Below are 15,663 nucleotides of genomic sequence, written 5' to 3'. Positions count from 1 at the left end.
AACGTTTCTGCTTTTACAAACAATGGTTTTCTGAAAATTGACGCATCAACTTGATAATTGCAGCTCCACATCATTTGATTTCCCTGTTTTTCACGGAGTTCACGAACCGTGTCTGTTTACTAAAGTTTCGAATTTGTCTGCAACTAAATTGAATGATCCAATAATCTGTGACACAGCTCACAGTCATGTGGACAAGGAAGTCGTGGTGTTCTCACGAAGGTCACAGAGGTTCGATTTTGAATGTGACTGAATCAACTTCCTGACGAGTTGTGTTTGAAGCAGAAAACTGGAGAGAATTAGAGAGAATATGAGAGAGAATATAATGGAGATTATTGGCTGTGAAGCAGGAGTTTGTGAGTGGAGGGATGTGTTTTAAGTGTCGGTATTTTCGAAGTTTGGTCCAGCTTCCTTTTATTGATCAGCGGTTAAGTGAGCAGCGAGCTGCTGAGCTGACGAATCAGGCTAAAAGCGTTGGCTGTAATGGAGCAAACTTGTTCACAGCCGCTCCACTCTGGAGCCCTCTGTCAATCCCACAGCCTCTCGGGACACACACACACACATACACTTGCAATGGCACATGCACATTTTCTCCTGGGCAGTCCAGATGGGTTGCCACAGACTGTTCACCTGTGATCCAGGCCTCCAGTGTCACCAGTCTGTCAGAGCAAACAGCGCACAGCACATCAGAAGCGCACAGCCTGCTGGTCACAGCAGTGCCAAACATGTCACACGTCCAGCTGAGTCTGAGAGACTCTTGGAGCTGCCCATCAACGTCGGCATCCTTGAAGGTAAAAACCCTGGGGTTGTCAGAGAGGTTGACAGTTGACCTACAGGCACCCGACGCCCACCTGCATTGTTGCACCAACGCTTACCTGCTCTATCCTCTTGTTGGTTCATTGCCCTTCTACCTTAAATGCTCTTCAGCCCCAGCTCTACTTGAATATTACATTTCACTCACTCAGAGGAAATGGACACTCTTCCCATCAACCAGCAGGACCTGGGCTGCACTCAGGCACTCAGATGTGCAGACTGAAAGACCTGGGAGACAATGAAGCACTTAGTACCTGAAACATATGACCGGAAACCTACTCACTGTCCTCCCATGAACTTGTATAGGAATGTTTTATGATAATCTTTTACTATATAATCTTTAATAATCTCTTTTTATTATTTTGAGCTGAAGAAACAATCTTTAGACCTTTTCAAACTCCTGACCTTTTGTCTCATATCTCACTATTTTCTCTCATTATACTTCATCCTCATGTCTTCCCTCTTCCTTTCCGCTACGTCTCGACTCTTCCTCTTAACCTCTGCCACCCTCGTTTGCCCTCTAACCCCCTCTCTGCCTGGCTCTCCACACTGCAGCTTTGTTTTGAAGACTCTTACTGGGTCCAGCCCCGGGATCGGGACACGCAGCGCCCTGCTCCGATGCACCCGCCCCCCTCTGCTCCCGGGGCTGCTGAGATCAGCACAAGCTTGACATGCAAAACCAACCTGGCAAAGAAAACTGCTGCACACCACAGGGATGCAAATTGGGTGCCGTTTTAAAAAAAAAAGCTGAAAAAGGTCAGAATAGGTTTGAAATAAATCCCACTCACATTACTTTTGTAGCAGTAAGATTATAATATTCACAGGGTGATATAACCTCATGATGTAATTTGACTATAACTTCACACTTTAAAGGTGGCATGTGAAAAATGATAGTCCCAATTATAGTTTGCAAATTTGTCACCTTGTTCACCTCCTGATGAGTTAACATCTAGCATAAGAAAACAGTAATAGGAAGATCTCTCCTCTCCTCTCCTCTTGACAGTACACAGCTTAAACAACTGAACCCACTGCCTGAATAATCCTCAGCAATTATCGAGCTGACGCGTCTCTCCAGTGAATATGAATTTGTATTATAATGAACACCATAATAAGGCAGAGGGATACAACATGGGTAGATGGACCTGAGAGCTAGGGATTATTCATGATTCTAAAGTGAGCAATAAATGAAGGTAAAACAGGAAGCCAAAAGGCAGCCAGATGGAAGCTTAAACCCTAGAGCGAGAGCAAAGGCGAAGAAGGGAAGGAAGGCAAAGCAGACACCAACTACCCTTTAAATATAGTATATAGATATACAAATCAGAACTGTGCTAATCTCTTATCTTATGCAAAAGCGTATGCAACAGCAACAATTGTTCTCATCCTTTTAATAGGTGTGGGTGCTTTGAGAGTGTGCAATAACTTTGGCAGCGACACACTGCAGTCACACAGAGATTTCCTGTCCTCCTCCTGACCCGGACACACGTGCACACACAGCCGTGGTTCCAATATGTAGTACGAGAATCAAGTGACACAAACAAGTCATCAGGGGGGGGTCTCCAGCCGTCAGCCCTCACTGCCCGACTCTGAGGCACGTTTTTCATCAGATAAAGGCATTAAAGCGATGCCACTCACACAAAAAACGGAATAGACGATGCTGCCATTAATCCTATTGTCTGTGGAACAATGTGAAAGAGTTAATTCCCACATTTCTCCTGATGAAGGCTTATGGAACAGCCATAAGTAATAGATCTAAAACCCGCAAACAGAAGGTCGAATCAGGTCACACTTGCTGCCTTCCGGTAGATAGACTTTGTTCCCATCATCCAAAATTAGGTTTCATTCATTCCTCCAGCATCGACTGTGCAACTGAGTCATCTAAAGCAGTCCATCCGCATGAGTGGGCGACTGCAATCTCACCACCGACCCTGCCTTTTCCTCCTGCTGCTGCTGCTGCTGCTGCTGCTGCTGCTGCTGCTGCTGCTGCCTCTTGACAATGCCAGACCATGTTTGTGGTTAGTGGGTCTGAAAACTCCAGACATTCCTCCAGAACCATTCAGAGAGAGAGAAACCAGCTAAGTTCCTAGAACCATCAACCGTTATTCCCCTTAGTGAAAGCTCCCGGGATCCAAATGCACACATATGAAGAAATATTCACACACACGCTGATGGAGAGCAAGTTGGGTGCAGCAGGATTTTTTCCTGGTGGCCTGAGGTTTGTTTTGGCCATGTCGTAAACAGTCCTCTAGCAATGTTTGCATATTGTAATATGGATAACTTTCCTACCAGACGAACACACTGGCCAAATGCATATAAGTAGTCTGGGAGAGTGTCCTAGGATGGAGTCAAATTCCCTGCCTGAATTACTGTTTCAATTTCATGGGATTAAAGTTCCAGCTTGGACCATTTTACACTCACACCGAGATATTAACAGGATCAACAGGAGAATGGAAAGTTCTATAGCCAGTAATAGTGGTCAAACTCAAAGCAGCAGACACTTAGGTATCCTATAGATACCTTAGAAAACCACATCCTACGATGTGTTTCATAATGCTATTTTAAGTGTCTGTCATTAGAAGTTCCTTGTCTGGTAATTACCCCAAAATCCATGTATCAAGTTTGTAATTTAAGCTTTAAGTCTCAGGCCCAATCCAAAACTTTACTAAACTTTGGTCACTACTAATAAAACTTTGGAAGAAAGAAACTACTTCATTTAAAATAAGGGAAATATCAAGGGTAAGAATTCCGACCACATATATTTTGATAGAAGTACAATATCTCAATGTTATAAATTCATTAATATTTAAATTGGGTCAGAATGTGATTTTGACTGCGTTACTTGTGCCAAACTATGCAGTGCTGAGTATCACACACAAGCTCATTCCTTTGTAACAGCAACTTTCAGAATCAGTGGATGAGCTTAACACTGATATTTCAGCTTGAATTAGTCCAGAAAAAAATATTTACTTTGCTTCTCTCGATCTGATAGAGATGTGGATGATGGAAGTTACTCCGGTAATGGTGCTGGACTGGATTTTATTCAGTTACTGTGTTTGCATAGTGCTATTCCAGTCTTATCAACCACTGAAAGCACTTTACAATATAGTCTCATTCACACACACATAGATACAGCGCTTCCTCACAAATCCCTTTTCTGTCAGACACACACTATCTGCACATTTAGGATTCAGTGTCTTGCCAAGAGACTGGGCAAGGGCACTTCGGTATGGAGACTGGAGGAACCACAGACCCTCTGGTCGGTGGAAGACCAGCTCGAGCCCCATCCTGTGTAGTACACTGCACAACAGATTGAACCATACTCACATAAGAGCATTTCACATGGAGGTTGCAGAGCAAAAGTTTATTTTGCCATGGTTAAAAAAAAAAATTTACCTTGTATTATGAGATCTACTGAGAAAAAGTGGGTTGGCGGAGCACTTACATGACCTTGCAGTAACTGAATAGAACTGGTGTGTGTGTGTGTGTGTGTGTGTGTGTGTGTGTTTGTCTGGGCTCAGATCATTATAATGATGATCAACACTACATTTTCAGCCTCTTTAGCAGCAGGCAGCAGCAAGCACTGTGTGTTTATCTGGGCACACACATATGCACACACACTCTCGCTCTCTCTAAAGGAAAGAGAGAGAGAGAGAGAGAGAGAGAGAGGGGGAGAGAGAGAGAGAGAGAGAAAGAGAGAGAGAGAGAGAGAGAGAGAGAGAGAGAGAGAGAGACTAAAACTTGGGATGAAGGGTAAACAAAGCTGCCATTAAGCCAGAGGTGGCTGAGAACACAGAGCAAATTAAAAGCGATTGTGATTCCATATGGCAGCCGTGGCCGTGCCAGTAGAGCTGGAGACAGAGCTGTGGTGCCTGCTGGGCCGTGGGGACATGGAGCCTCTCCTCCTGGCCCCAGTCTGCCTGACAGCTCTGGTGCTTTTAGCTCTGGGTTCTGTGCTCACGCTGTTTTTCACGCTGGCTGGTGCACAAGGTCACTTCTCTGAACCGCACGTAGCCAGGACTACTGTACACAACGAAACAACTCGGATGTGAACTGCGGGTAGGATTCGTTTGAAGCCTCTGGCACGCATACCGCTCAAACATAGGGTCGCCATATACATGTCTCCGTCATCCCGGCTTTCAACACATCCTGATATGTTGTGCATTTGAGTTGAGCAACGGAGTTTCACATGTCTAAACCTCAGAAGTAAACAAAAAGCGAAGCGCAATTTTTGTTCAGATGTGGCACGCTGTGTTGACCTGCGCATGTAAAGATGTGTTAGTACAGTGATTCTCAGTCAGACTTGATGGACTTTCCAGACATATATTCTCATTCCTTTCCATGGCTCTCCACTTCTCTCCACTCTCATCACCATAGCAACTAAACCCACAAGGAGAGAGAATGAGGGACGGCCACACAAAAGATATCAGCAAGACATGAAATCAACCTACACATGTGGGCACACACACATTAACTCACGTTGCACATAGGGACACACACAGGCATATTTGCTCTGTGGCACACACACACACACACACACACAGTAATAATTTGCATAGATTTGCATGAATATTTCCGTGTGTACAGTAACACTCCACTAAGTGTGTGTCATGCCTTCTGGTTATTTGTAAAACAATGATGTGAACACAAATCAAAGCTTATTCAAAATTCAAGAAAACCATCTGCACCTGTCAGCTTTTGTCTATTTCAGATCAAATCCTGCATTTGGAGCCAGACCTCTCCATACGGTCATTAATTCAGTGGCTTGCTAATGAATGCTAAAACGTAAAAATCTATTCGTGTTACAGAAAGTCCTGGGGCTGGTCCACCAGTGATCCATTCACAGATTGAACAGGGCTGACGATACAGCAGATCTAGAGACCTTCAAATTAAATTATAATACTGAAGAAAAGCAACAGAAAAAGTATAAATGTCGCAGTCTGAGTTGTTCTCTTTTTGTCAGTCGTCAGCCGCTGTCACTCAGAGCAGAAGCACATCTCTATATTCTGAGATAGCCTTGGGGCAATGTTGATGAATGAGTTCTTTTAAAGGATCACAGCTGTGGTTATGTTTTTCCTGCTATATAAAGACAAGCAGTTTTACAAAAATAACATAAAATTGATTGCAAAGATGTTATTTACATATTTGAACAGGGAAGATGCTGAACATGTAGTGAGAGAGAATATGCAGCACAACGCAGGTTCCCACACGGAATCAAACCAGGGACATTGGTATGTGTCGTTAACACTGAACACCACGACTGCTTCTACACATGTGAACGTGCCGATGCGTTGTCGAACTGCATTGTGGTTATCAAGTTTCTCACGCTACGTACGGCAGAAGTTGGGCAGAGTTCGACTTTGCATGTGGCAACGGAGGCACCAGCCAATGAGATTGTGTTTAAACAAACACCTAAGAACAGGTGGGTGATGGTAAACATATTATTTGAAGATTACAGTGATATTTAGTATCATGTCTTTCTTTAAGGATTATTGGGGGTGTTCGGATTGATACGATACAGCCCCCCCGCCGTTTTTTTCCTGAGGCCTCCAAAGTCCTTTGAAACACGGCACTGTTAACCTTTGCTGTATTTTTATAGTTAAACAACACAAAAGTCACAGTAAAAATACCAAAAACATCTTGACAGGTAGCTACCACTATTTGGGTATAGTGCATGATCATTTAATATAACTTACTGTATTTTAGAAAATGCAGTAACTTTATGAAGAAGACATTTGCCGTTATACTAAGCTGCACCCTCTGAGCTGTGTGTGGTAACAATCTGCTACTGATAGCTGAAAATCAATGTCGTCTGTTGACGATTAAGGGGAGACAGGTCCATTCTTTATCACACAACACAACACAATTTTTTGTTGGAGTGAACAGAGCCAAAAAGCTACAGGTCAACAGGGTTTGTTAGTTTGGAAAATAGTTGTGTTTCACACCCAGAAGTCACTCTGACTTACTAACACTTAAGATACTGTGCAGCTGATAAACCATGAACTTGTTCAACTGTTGTCTGATCACGGAGATGAACAAGAGACGCAATTTAGGTCAGAAGTCACCAGGGTAACAACACTCTATACTGATGTTCTATTATTAGAAAGTGGAACCAAAGCCTTTCGAGCTGCCTTTAACATATACTGTACCACTAACAAACTGGTCGAGGCCTCATGTGTCCACTGTCTAAACTGAAGATTTGATTAAGAACGAGGAAACCTTCCCCAGAGGCAACAGGCAGTTGTTCCTCAGGGTCGACTTGGGGAGAAGCAGCAAACTCACTTCACCAGCACAGCTCTGCATTGACCTCAATATTGTCACTTTCCATTGTTTGCTTTGCTTAGAGCACTGTTATGGAAAGTTTCTCAGCAAAGGCCTTTATCAAGAATTCTCCAAGGAGGATCTCTGAGGAGACGATCCAGAATCAGTGTCTGGTCTGAAGGACGTTGATGTTGCAGTAAACCTGTTGCTAAGACCTTCAGTGAGCACGCTCCAGACTAACTGGATGAAAAAGGATGTTCTGAGTAAAAAGCAGTGGGGGAGTATAAGTAAATTCAGAACATTTGTCATGTGTCTGTACTTAAGTAGATATACTTTCTGCTACTTTACTCCACTACATAATTCAGCAAATATCGGTACTTTTATAGATTTTTAAAGACTTTCACAATGCATTGTGTTACACAAGTTAACTAAATAAGCTTATTTTCGTCTGTTGTCCCTAAACCTAAAATAAAATGACCTATATTATATAATTAAAAATATATACCATCCAAACTGAATGTACAACAAGGCAGATATATGAGTAAAACTTCCATGGAACATGATTTTATATATTTTCAAAACTAGTCAATAACGAGAGGGGAATTGGTCCACTGTCCAATCAGGGTGGGCAGGTAACATTGGACTCCGCCTCCTGCAGCAGCAGCACTCACTCATAACGATAAAGTGAAATGAATAAGCTACATCTGGCAAATGCTTTTAATACATTGAGTATATTAAAAAGCAAGTACTCACTTACTTTTACTCGAGTAGAAAAGTTAATGTGGTACTTTTTACTTTTACTTACATATTTGTCTAGTGGTTTTAAGTTTCCTCCCCGAACAGTCAACAAGTTTTGCTCTGCACTCAATCGCACCTCATTACAGCAGCATTAGAGCTTTTTGATTGAGTAGTGAGTTGGACACTAAGACTAATATCCAAGCTTTAGTGTGGTCAGAACAAATGTAACAGATACTCCTAAAGACCACCGACGTAAAAAGACCCATATGGCCTGAAAGTGGGGGCAGACTCGCAGGGGGAAGTGGCTCCTCTCCCCCTCTGCGCTGTTGGAGAATTCTTTCTAAACAAGGTATGGAATGCACTCCTGTGTTTCATAATTTGTTCCCTCATTCTTCTCCTCTGCACATTTACAAACAGAGGCGTAAGGAAGAGAAAGAAAAAAGAGAGAGGAAGAGAAGTGCACTGGAGCCCTGGAAATATGTCAGGGCAAGGCCGTGCTAGTGGAGCAAAAAGGAAAGGAGAATGAACTGTGAGGAAAGGGAGATGGTGAAAATAGTGAAAAGGGGAGAAGATATAATTAATAATCGGCTGACTGGCTGTTTGCCGACCAGTCTGAGACAGAGAGAGAGAGAGAGAGAGTTGGAGACGAACTCAGGGAAGAGGAGGTGAGAGAGAGAGAAAATGAGAATGCCCCAGGAATGATCTTAATGCTCCACTTGGTGTTCACATTCCAAAGCCAGCAAATCATGTAACATTCAACCCGAAATTCAGAGCGGCTGATTTCCTCATCCAGCCGGGAGACTGGGAGCACTGGGTCGCTTTGTGAGCGCACTCGTCTTCTCTCTCTCTCTCTCTCTCTCTCTCTCTCTCTCTCTCTCTCTCTCTCTCTCTCTCTCTCTCGCTCCATTTATCTGCGTCCTTGTCTCCCTTGTATGAGTGAGGGAGAAACAATGCGGAGGAGATCGGTTGCCCAGCAGAGAGGAGACAGGGGGGTTGGGTGGGAGGTCAGGAGTAGATGACGAGGTGCAGGGTGGGCCGGGGTGCATGATTTATAAATATCTCAGTCTGCCGAGCACAAGGCCGGGCCCACAGCAGTGCAGCAGCATACCTTCAATTTCGGCTATTTTTGTTGCTTTTTCCATAATGTCTGAGTTCTGCCTTATAAGCTGATGACAAAGAAGGTTGCTCCCGCTGAGACATAAAAAGACAAACTGGTCAAGGCAATTTTCCCCCAGCATTTGCCAAGAGTGCTGCTTTCTGTCAAGAGTGAACTCCAGTTATAATCAAACTGATTCAGGTCAAAGGGTCACAGGTTGGCTGAGGAAACCCTTGAGGATCATGTTCCTATTTGTCTAAAAAATAACTCAACAACAACCACACTGCTAAAGTGCCCTTGAGCAAGAGGGATGATGAACCCTCCCATGTGAAGGGGCTTTATCTCATCCAGCCCTCAGAGTCTGAAATGGAGGACAAGTGGACAAAAATAATTTTCCCGACGATGATGAAGTATTTTCTTCTAAATTGGCTGGAAACTACAAATGAGCCGTAACTTCTGCTGAACACAGTGAACCAGCTAACACGTATGAGGAGCGGATACAACAAATACTTTACAAAGTCAATTAATCTGATTAAGTTCTGAGAAGTTGCTGCTTTTCATGTGATACTTGATAAATAGATATTGAAGGTTCTGGACTGTGGGTCAGTCCAAAAGATCAATAAGATTTAATTTTTCATAATTTTTTTTATATTTTATGAATATTATGGGAATAATTAACTGCATCAGAGTTTTCCCCCCTTTCCATTTTCTTGTTGGTTTGTTCGTATGTTTGTTTGTTAGCTGGATGATGCAAAATCAACTGAGCCAAGTTCCATAAAAATGTTAGAAAGTTGGTATGACCACAGGAACAGGGAATTATTTTCCCTTCCATTAACATTGTGAGATATTATATATGATCATTTGTCATTTCTAAGATGCTGAACCCAATAAAAATCTGGATCTTGTTAATTTAAATGTAGTTTAGGGGACTTTTTTGCAAAGGGATATGCCCGAGTTTCATTCTAGTTGATAAACATAAGGTTTCATTGCCCTAATCCATTGCAGCAACTTCATAGTATAAGTGTAGACAAAAAATTGCTGATACTTTCTCTCTTCATTGAACTATACAACTATTTATGTTTTTTTGTCTCTGTTAAAAAATTACATAACACACCATGCTAGATGCAAAAACAAAAACGTGTGTAGGCTCAGCGGACACATAGAGAGGGAACCGAGTGTGCAGCGCTTATGGTTCCATTTAACGTTCTTTGAATTAAGTCTTTTTAATCTTTTCCCTGATTTTGTCTGCTCTCTCTGTCTTTGTCATTCAACCATGTAAATAAATGTGCATGTGGGTGTGTGTGTGTGTATGTCATTGCTGGGGGGGGATCCTTGTCCTAACTCGTTGCATGCATGAGTCAACACCAGCTCCCGATGCCCACAAATAAACACAATCACAGATGCAAAGGGAGGAAATATAAATGCAAACTGCACGTACAGGGCGGCTGGAGAATAACACAGAGGAAGAGACGGCGGGAGAGAGGAAGACATTTGGAACAGAAAGGTTGAGATACTTATTACGGGAAAAGATGGATATTCTAGATCTATAGATAGAAAAGTTGTTCTTGTTGCTATGCTGCTGTTACAGCTGCTCCCAAGTAATCTCAGACACAGGTAAAGCTGCTTACTGTCGCACAGTGGAAAAGAGTGGGACAGGAACATTTTCAGAAAATCTCACAACCTAAAAAAACTGGAGACATCTGTAAGTGCATGTTGAGAGAAGAGAGACAGAGAGAGAGCGAAAAGGAAGCTCAGATAGAGCCTAAAACCTTAATCTCCCTTTGCTGACTTATATGGAAAAGCCTTCTGATGAGAGGCAGCAGAGATTGTAATTAAAAGTACATACAAAATGTGCGTAGCTTCAAATATATTGATGAATGTTAAATCAAAAACGTTTGACAAAGATTGATTCCTTGACTCAAAGTGAGTTAGTTTGTTAGTTAGATTTTGATATTGATGGATGTTCTTTACTCTTTCAGACATGTTTTTATTCCAACTCGTTTTAAGCCAATTTTATGCGAAGGTTTATTTTGTATCTAAAACGATTTCAGAAGCAGTTTTCTAGTCATCACCATTAATTTTATGTGACATGTTTTCATAGACGAAATTCAAGGCTAAACGTTTATATCCTGAAAAGGGAATTCAGACCAGTATCTGCAGCGAAGAGAATTATATTTAAAATATGTATTTTTCTACATGGGTGGACAGCCTTGTTTAAGCCAGATCTACCACTCTATCCTGATTCTTCTTTGTTTTATCTGTTTCTCTGGCAGCCTGCATTCACATGTGACAGCTTTCCCTTCAGTGTGCATCCCAAATACCATAAGTTGTGTGGGAGGCTGTTCCGCAGTAAAGATGTGATTTAGAAAATGATTGAGTTGGCTTTTAGTGCAAGGGTATATATTATGCTTATGTACTGTATGCATAAGGAAAACACTGCCAGTGTCAACAATGAGAGTCTGCAAATGGCTTTTTTTTAACTCTTTGAAAATCGGTGTTTGCTCCTCAAAATGAAGTTGAACACACGTGCAACCCTCCTATTAGAAGTGATTTGGTGAATCCACAGGTTTCATTCCCTCCCTCTGGACTGTGAGAATCCCTGTGGACGAAACCAAACACTGGCACACCATCTGTTTTTATGTGGTTCGCCAACAGTCTTTTACTGGGAAATTGTCCTCACTAATGGCCCTCATGCAGCCAATCTGCTGATGTGACCGATTCTTACGTCAGAGCTAAATGATACATGCTCTTCTCTTTCATTACACCCATCTGTCCACCTGTCCATCGCTCTGGTCTCCTCCATCATGTTCAGATCAATAACTCCTTCCCTTCCCCCGCATTCATGTCTATATATCGTCATATCTCCTCTTTTTTTTCATGCAATTTCCAAGTAATAAACCTGAAACATACACACACGCAGCAAACAGAGCACCTCCCACACAACCATCCACACATCATCATGTTTAGCTTATGTCTATGGGTTCCTTTTTCAATACACGTTGATTAAGAAGTGAAAAAATAAATGTGTGGCAGCAGAGTCAGTGTAGTGCCACTGCAAACCACTGATTCACCTGTTTCTCTGGCGCACTGCAGTCCCTGGGCTGCAGGCAGAACTGATGACCATCATTTAGTCTGACCGACAGCAGCGGGAGTGATTGAGTTCAGATATTTATTTACCTCAAGCTACATGTGCCTGTTTGGATCTGAGTGTGAATGAAGCCACGTGCCGCGATGGAGTCACGTAGTGGCACACTGCACTGTGTGTCACCGTGCCGCTTGCAAGTAAGGGTTATTATTCCTGAGTAGGGCATGAATCACACAGAACACTATCATTTCCTCTGGAGTGAGTGGAGTGGCTTCTTTTAGAATCAATGAATGGTGGGGATTCATCGTAAACAGCTACGTCCGAGAAGGTAGAGCAAGGCAGCCTGGGAAGTTTTGCTGCGGATATCGGTGTCACATTAGAATTCTGGCAGCTCACGCAAATAGCCATCATTTTTTGAGCCATCTTGATTATCTAATGTCAGTCAATCCAGGCACCACCTTCGCTGGTGTTGCATATTAAAACATTTTAAGCTTCAATGTTTTGTTTTTATCTGCGTCTGCTGGACGGATTACCAGGAAACTTGGTCGAAGGATGTGATATGGGTCAGGAAAGAAGCCATAAAAATGTTGGAGCGAATCCACATCAGGGGGCAGATCCAAGAATTTGTTTTCACTTTCTTGAACATTGTAAGATTTTTTTAACATTTTCACAAAAACCTGGCATGTTTGCTGAACTTATATCTATGAGTGTGTGAAATCCGGTACAGCTGGATTGAATTTAATGGGACTGTTGGGCCTTGGCGGGCAAAGGTGCTGAGGAGTTGATCGAGAGGAGTCAGACCTTCATTGTTCAGTGTTCAGTGTTTTTCCTGTCAACACCACAACAGCCAGGTCCCGAGTGTCAGTGCAGGTTGTGCTCCCACTGGAAGTTTCCCAACACAGACAGACTCAGTAAATGAGTTTGAAAAGAACAAAAATGTGACGTGTCACTCAGTGAAGAGACAGAACTTTAAAGAGATTAGATAAAAAAGAGAGAAAGAGGAAGTGTTATTAAAGTAAAAATGTCCACCAGCCGCCCCTTCTCCCCCAGACGTCAGGTTAATTATAGAAGCTGCTTTACCGATAATTAGAAAATCACTGTGTGTTAGCTCCACGGAATCATAGTGATAGCAACATAAGAACGTACTTTATATGCTGTATGAGGAGACTTTATAGACTACACAGCTTCACTTTAAGAGTTAAGTTACTCTATGAGACTACTGTAGTTTTATAATGCGGCGTCTCTAGAGGACACAGAGCACTCATATTTCTCCTGCTCAACATCGTAAAGCAAGATCAAGAGACTCCGGCCTGTGATACTGCAGCAGAACCAGCCACATGCAGACACCAAAAGTGTTCTTGTAAAGAAATCCATTTGGAAAAAACGCTCGTATAATAAGTTTAAAGAGATTTCGCTAAATAGCCTGAAATGTTTCATTTCTTCCAATCTCCCACATGTTTATATATTATGATCTAAGTGTGCGTGTATTTTCTATGATAACATGGCGGAGGTGCAGCGGGGAGCTGCGGGTGATGGAAAAGGAGAATATCCATTACATAACAGATTAAGCTGGAGGAATCTGAGGTATGTATCCAGCAATGCATGCCAATAATATGAAAGCTTACTTCATGAGCCCCCCATATGTACAGAGCCTCAGCGGGTGGGCCACACTTTATCCCTTTGATGTAGGCTTGTAAAAGGGAACAAACACGTAGCGTGGCACCACAGAGCAAACTCCTACACTGCTATTAGACGCAGGCCACAGCGACAGGGGTCATGTGTGTGCACGAGACAGCGACAGGGGGAGAAGCGACAGACAGACAGACAGGAAGTATCCAGAGAGAGATCTGATTTCTGATTCGCCCTGCTCTCAGCTTGATGTTCCACTGAGCCCAGAGTTTTGTATAAACTCTAAACAAGCAACACGGCCGGCAGTGGACGACTGCGCGTTGTTATTACATATGCCACCCGCTGCTTTTACTCGACCACACTTTACTAATGGACCGCTGCTATTCCTCCTGCACTTCATTACAGAGAGAGAGAGAGAGAGAGAGAGAGAGAGAGAGGGAGAGGATTACTGCTGTTTTTGTTCTCTGAAAACACTGTTTGGGGTAGAGGAATGTTTCTCCTCCTGTGTTCCATCCATCCACGTGCTGCACATACCCAACTGACACACACTCATCATGATGAGGATGGTCAATTTCCAAATCCCACACACACACACACACACACACACACAAACACACACTAACCCACACACACACTTCCTCTCCCTCACTTTTCCTCTTTATCTTAAAGCGAGGAATGTGTAATTCATGTCCTTTTTCCTGCTCCACACTGAAGGAAGGACGTCTTCTTCTTCTTCTTTTTCATATGCTTGCTCAAATGTGTGTGTGTGTGATACACATCTGTTGCTGTACCTGGAGGCGGACAGACCAAGCGAGAGGAATCGAGGTTTACACTTAAACCATTAGCACACACTCAGAAGGAATGGAAGGAGGTAGAGGAGTCACTTCTTGCTTCAGTTCGGTATGGTCAACACATAAGCGTACACAATACTCACAGCAACACTCATAGAGCATTTGTCCAACCTCAATGTAGATAAACTTCAGAATGACAATGATAAACTGTGTTTGTGTGTGTGTGTGTGTGTGTGTGTGTGTGTGTGTGTGTGTGTGTGTGTGTGTGTGTGTGTGTGTGTGTCTGTGTGTGTGTGTGTGTGTGTGTGTGTGTGTCTGTGTGTGTGAGACTGACCTCTGACTCGGGCATAGCAGCAGCCACACTTGGCGAGGACTTTACGGAACAAGTGTTGGCAGCCACAGCCTCGGTGGTGGCGATGGTGATGGTGGCCCCCTTTCATGCTGGTGAACCATGAGCAGAGGTGGGCATGGCCCGGCACTCTCTCTCTTTCTCCCACTCCCCCTCTCTCCCACTCTCTGTCTCTCAGACTCCCTCGCTCACCCTCTCCCAAGTAGAGGTTCCACTCCTCAAAGTGTAAATCCCCCCCACAATGGGTGAAGGTGGATCCTGCTCCTCAGTGGACTGCAGACCGAGTTACAGCCCACATCCACACAGAGAAGAAGAGGAAGAGTCCGCAAAGAAAAAAGCAGCAGCCAAAAGGAAAAATCCACACTCACAGGGTTGTTTCTTGTCTTCAGCAGGTGAGAAACAGCCAGGGAAACATTCCAGCAAGCTTATTGTGATATTGAATGAGCCCCCGTCCCTCTGTTTTCTTTTTGGTGCTGAGCTCTTGCCTCTGTGAACTGCCTGGTCAAATGACAGACTGGGAGACTGCTTCAGAGAGAGAGAGAGAGAGAGAGGGGGGAGAGAGTGAGAGAAAGAGAGATAGTAAGGGGAGGGGTGAGGAGGGTGGAGTCTGCAGCTCTAGTTGCTGGCTATTCTAGGATAAGGTTCCCACTCCCCCAATTTCCTCTCTTCCTCTCCTCTGTTTCTCTCCCCTCTTCTCAGCTGTTTTCTCTCCCCCCACTCCTCCTTTTTATTTCCTCTCTCTCTCTCTCTCTCTCTCTTGTTCAACGTCTCCTGCTCTTTTTTCTTCTTCATGCATGCTCTTAGGTATCCAGCACAGAAAGCCGATTAAATGCCATGCTCTCCACTCAGAGCTGACCCTGCTAATAGTAACGTCTGTAATGATGCATAATGCTATTTACAGAGGGGAGGC

The 15,663-nt window shown here is 43.3% G+C and overlaps 1 protein-coding gene across 1 annotated transcript in view; it reads right to left on the bottom strand.

The window, feature by feature from the left end:
* The window catches only part of arhgef25a (Rho guanine nucleotide exchange factor (GEF) 25a), a 32,325-nt gene extending 17,083 nt beyond the window's left edge, over positions 1 to 15,242 (bottom strand). The window contains exon 1 of the mRNA XM_061074756.1: positions 14,739 to 15,242. Within this exon, the coding sequence (XP_060930739.1) occupies positions 14,739 to 14,844 (106 nt within the window). The 5' untranslated portion in view covers positions 14,845 to 15,242. The remainder of the gene's footprint in view (positions 1 to 14,738) is intronic.
* Positions 15,243 to 15,663: the final 421 nt, after the last annotated feature.

Source organism: Limanda limanda, chromosome 7 (assembly GCF_963576545.1).
Source record: "Limanda limanda chromosome 7, fLimLim1.1, whole genome shotgun sequence".
NCBI classification, from domain to species: Eukaryota; Metazoa; Chordata; class Actinopteri; order Pleuronectiformes; family Pleuronectidae; genus Limanda; species Limanda limanda.
Note: the sequence above shows the minus strand (reverse complement) of the source record. Positions and strands in the feature narration are given on the sequence as shown.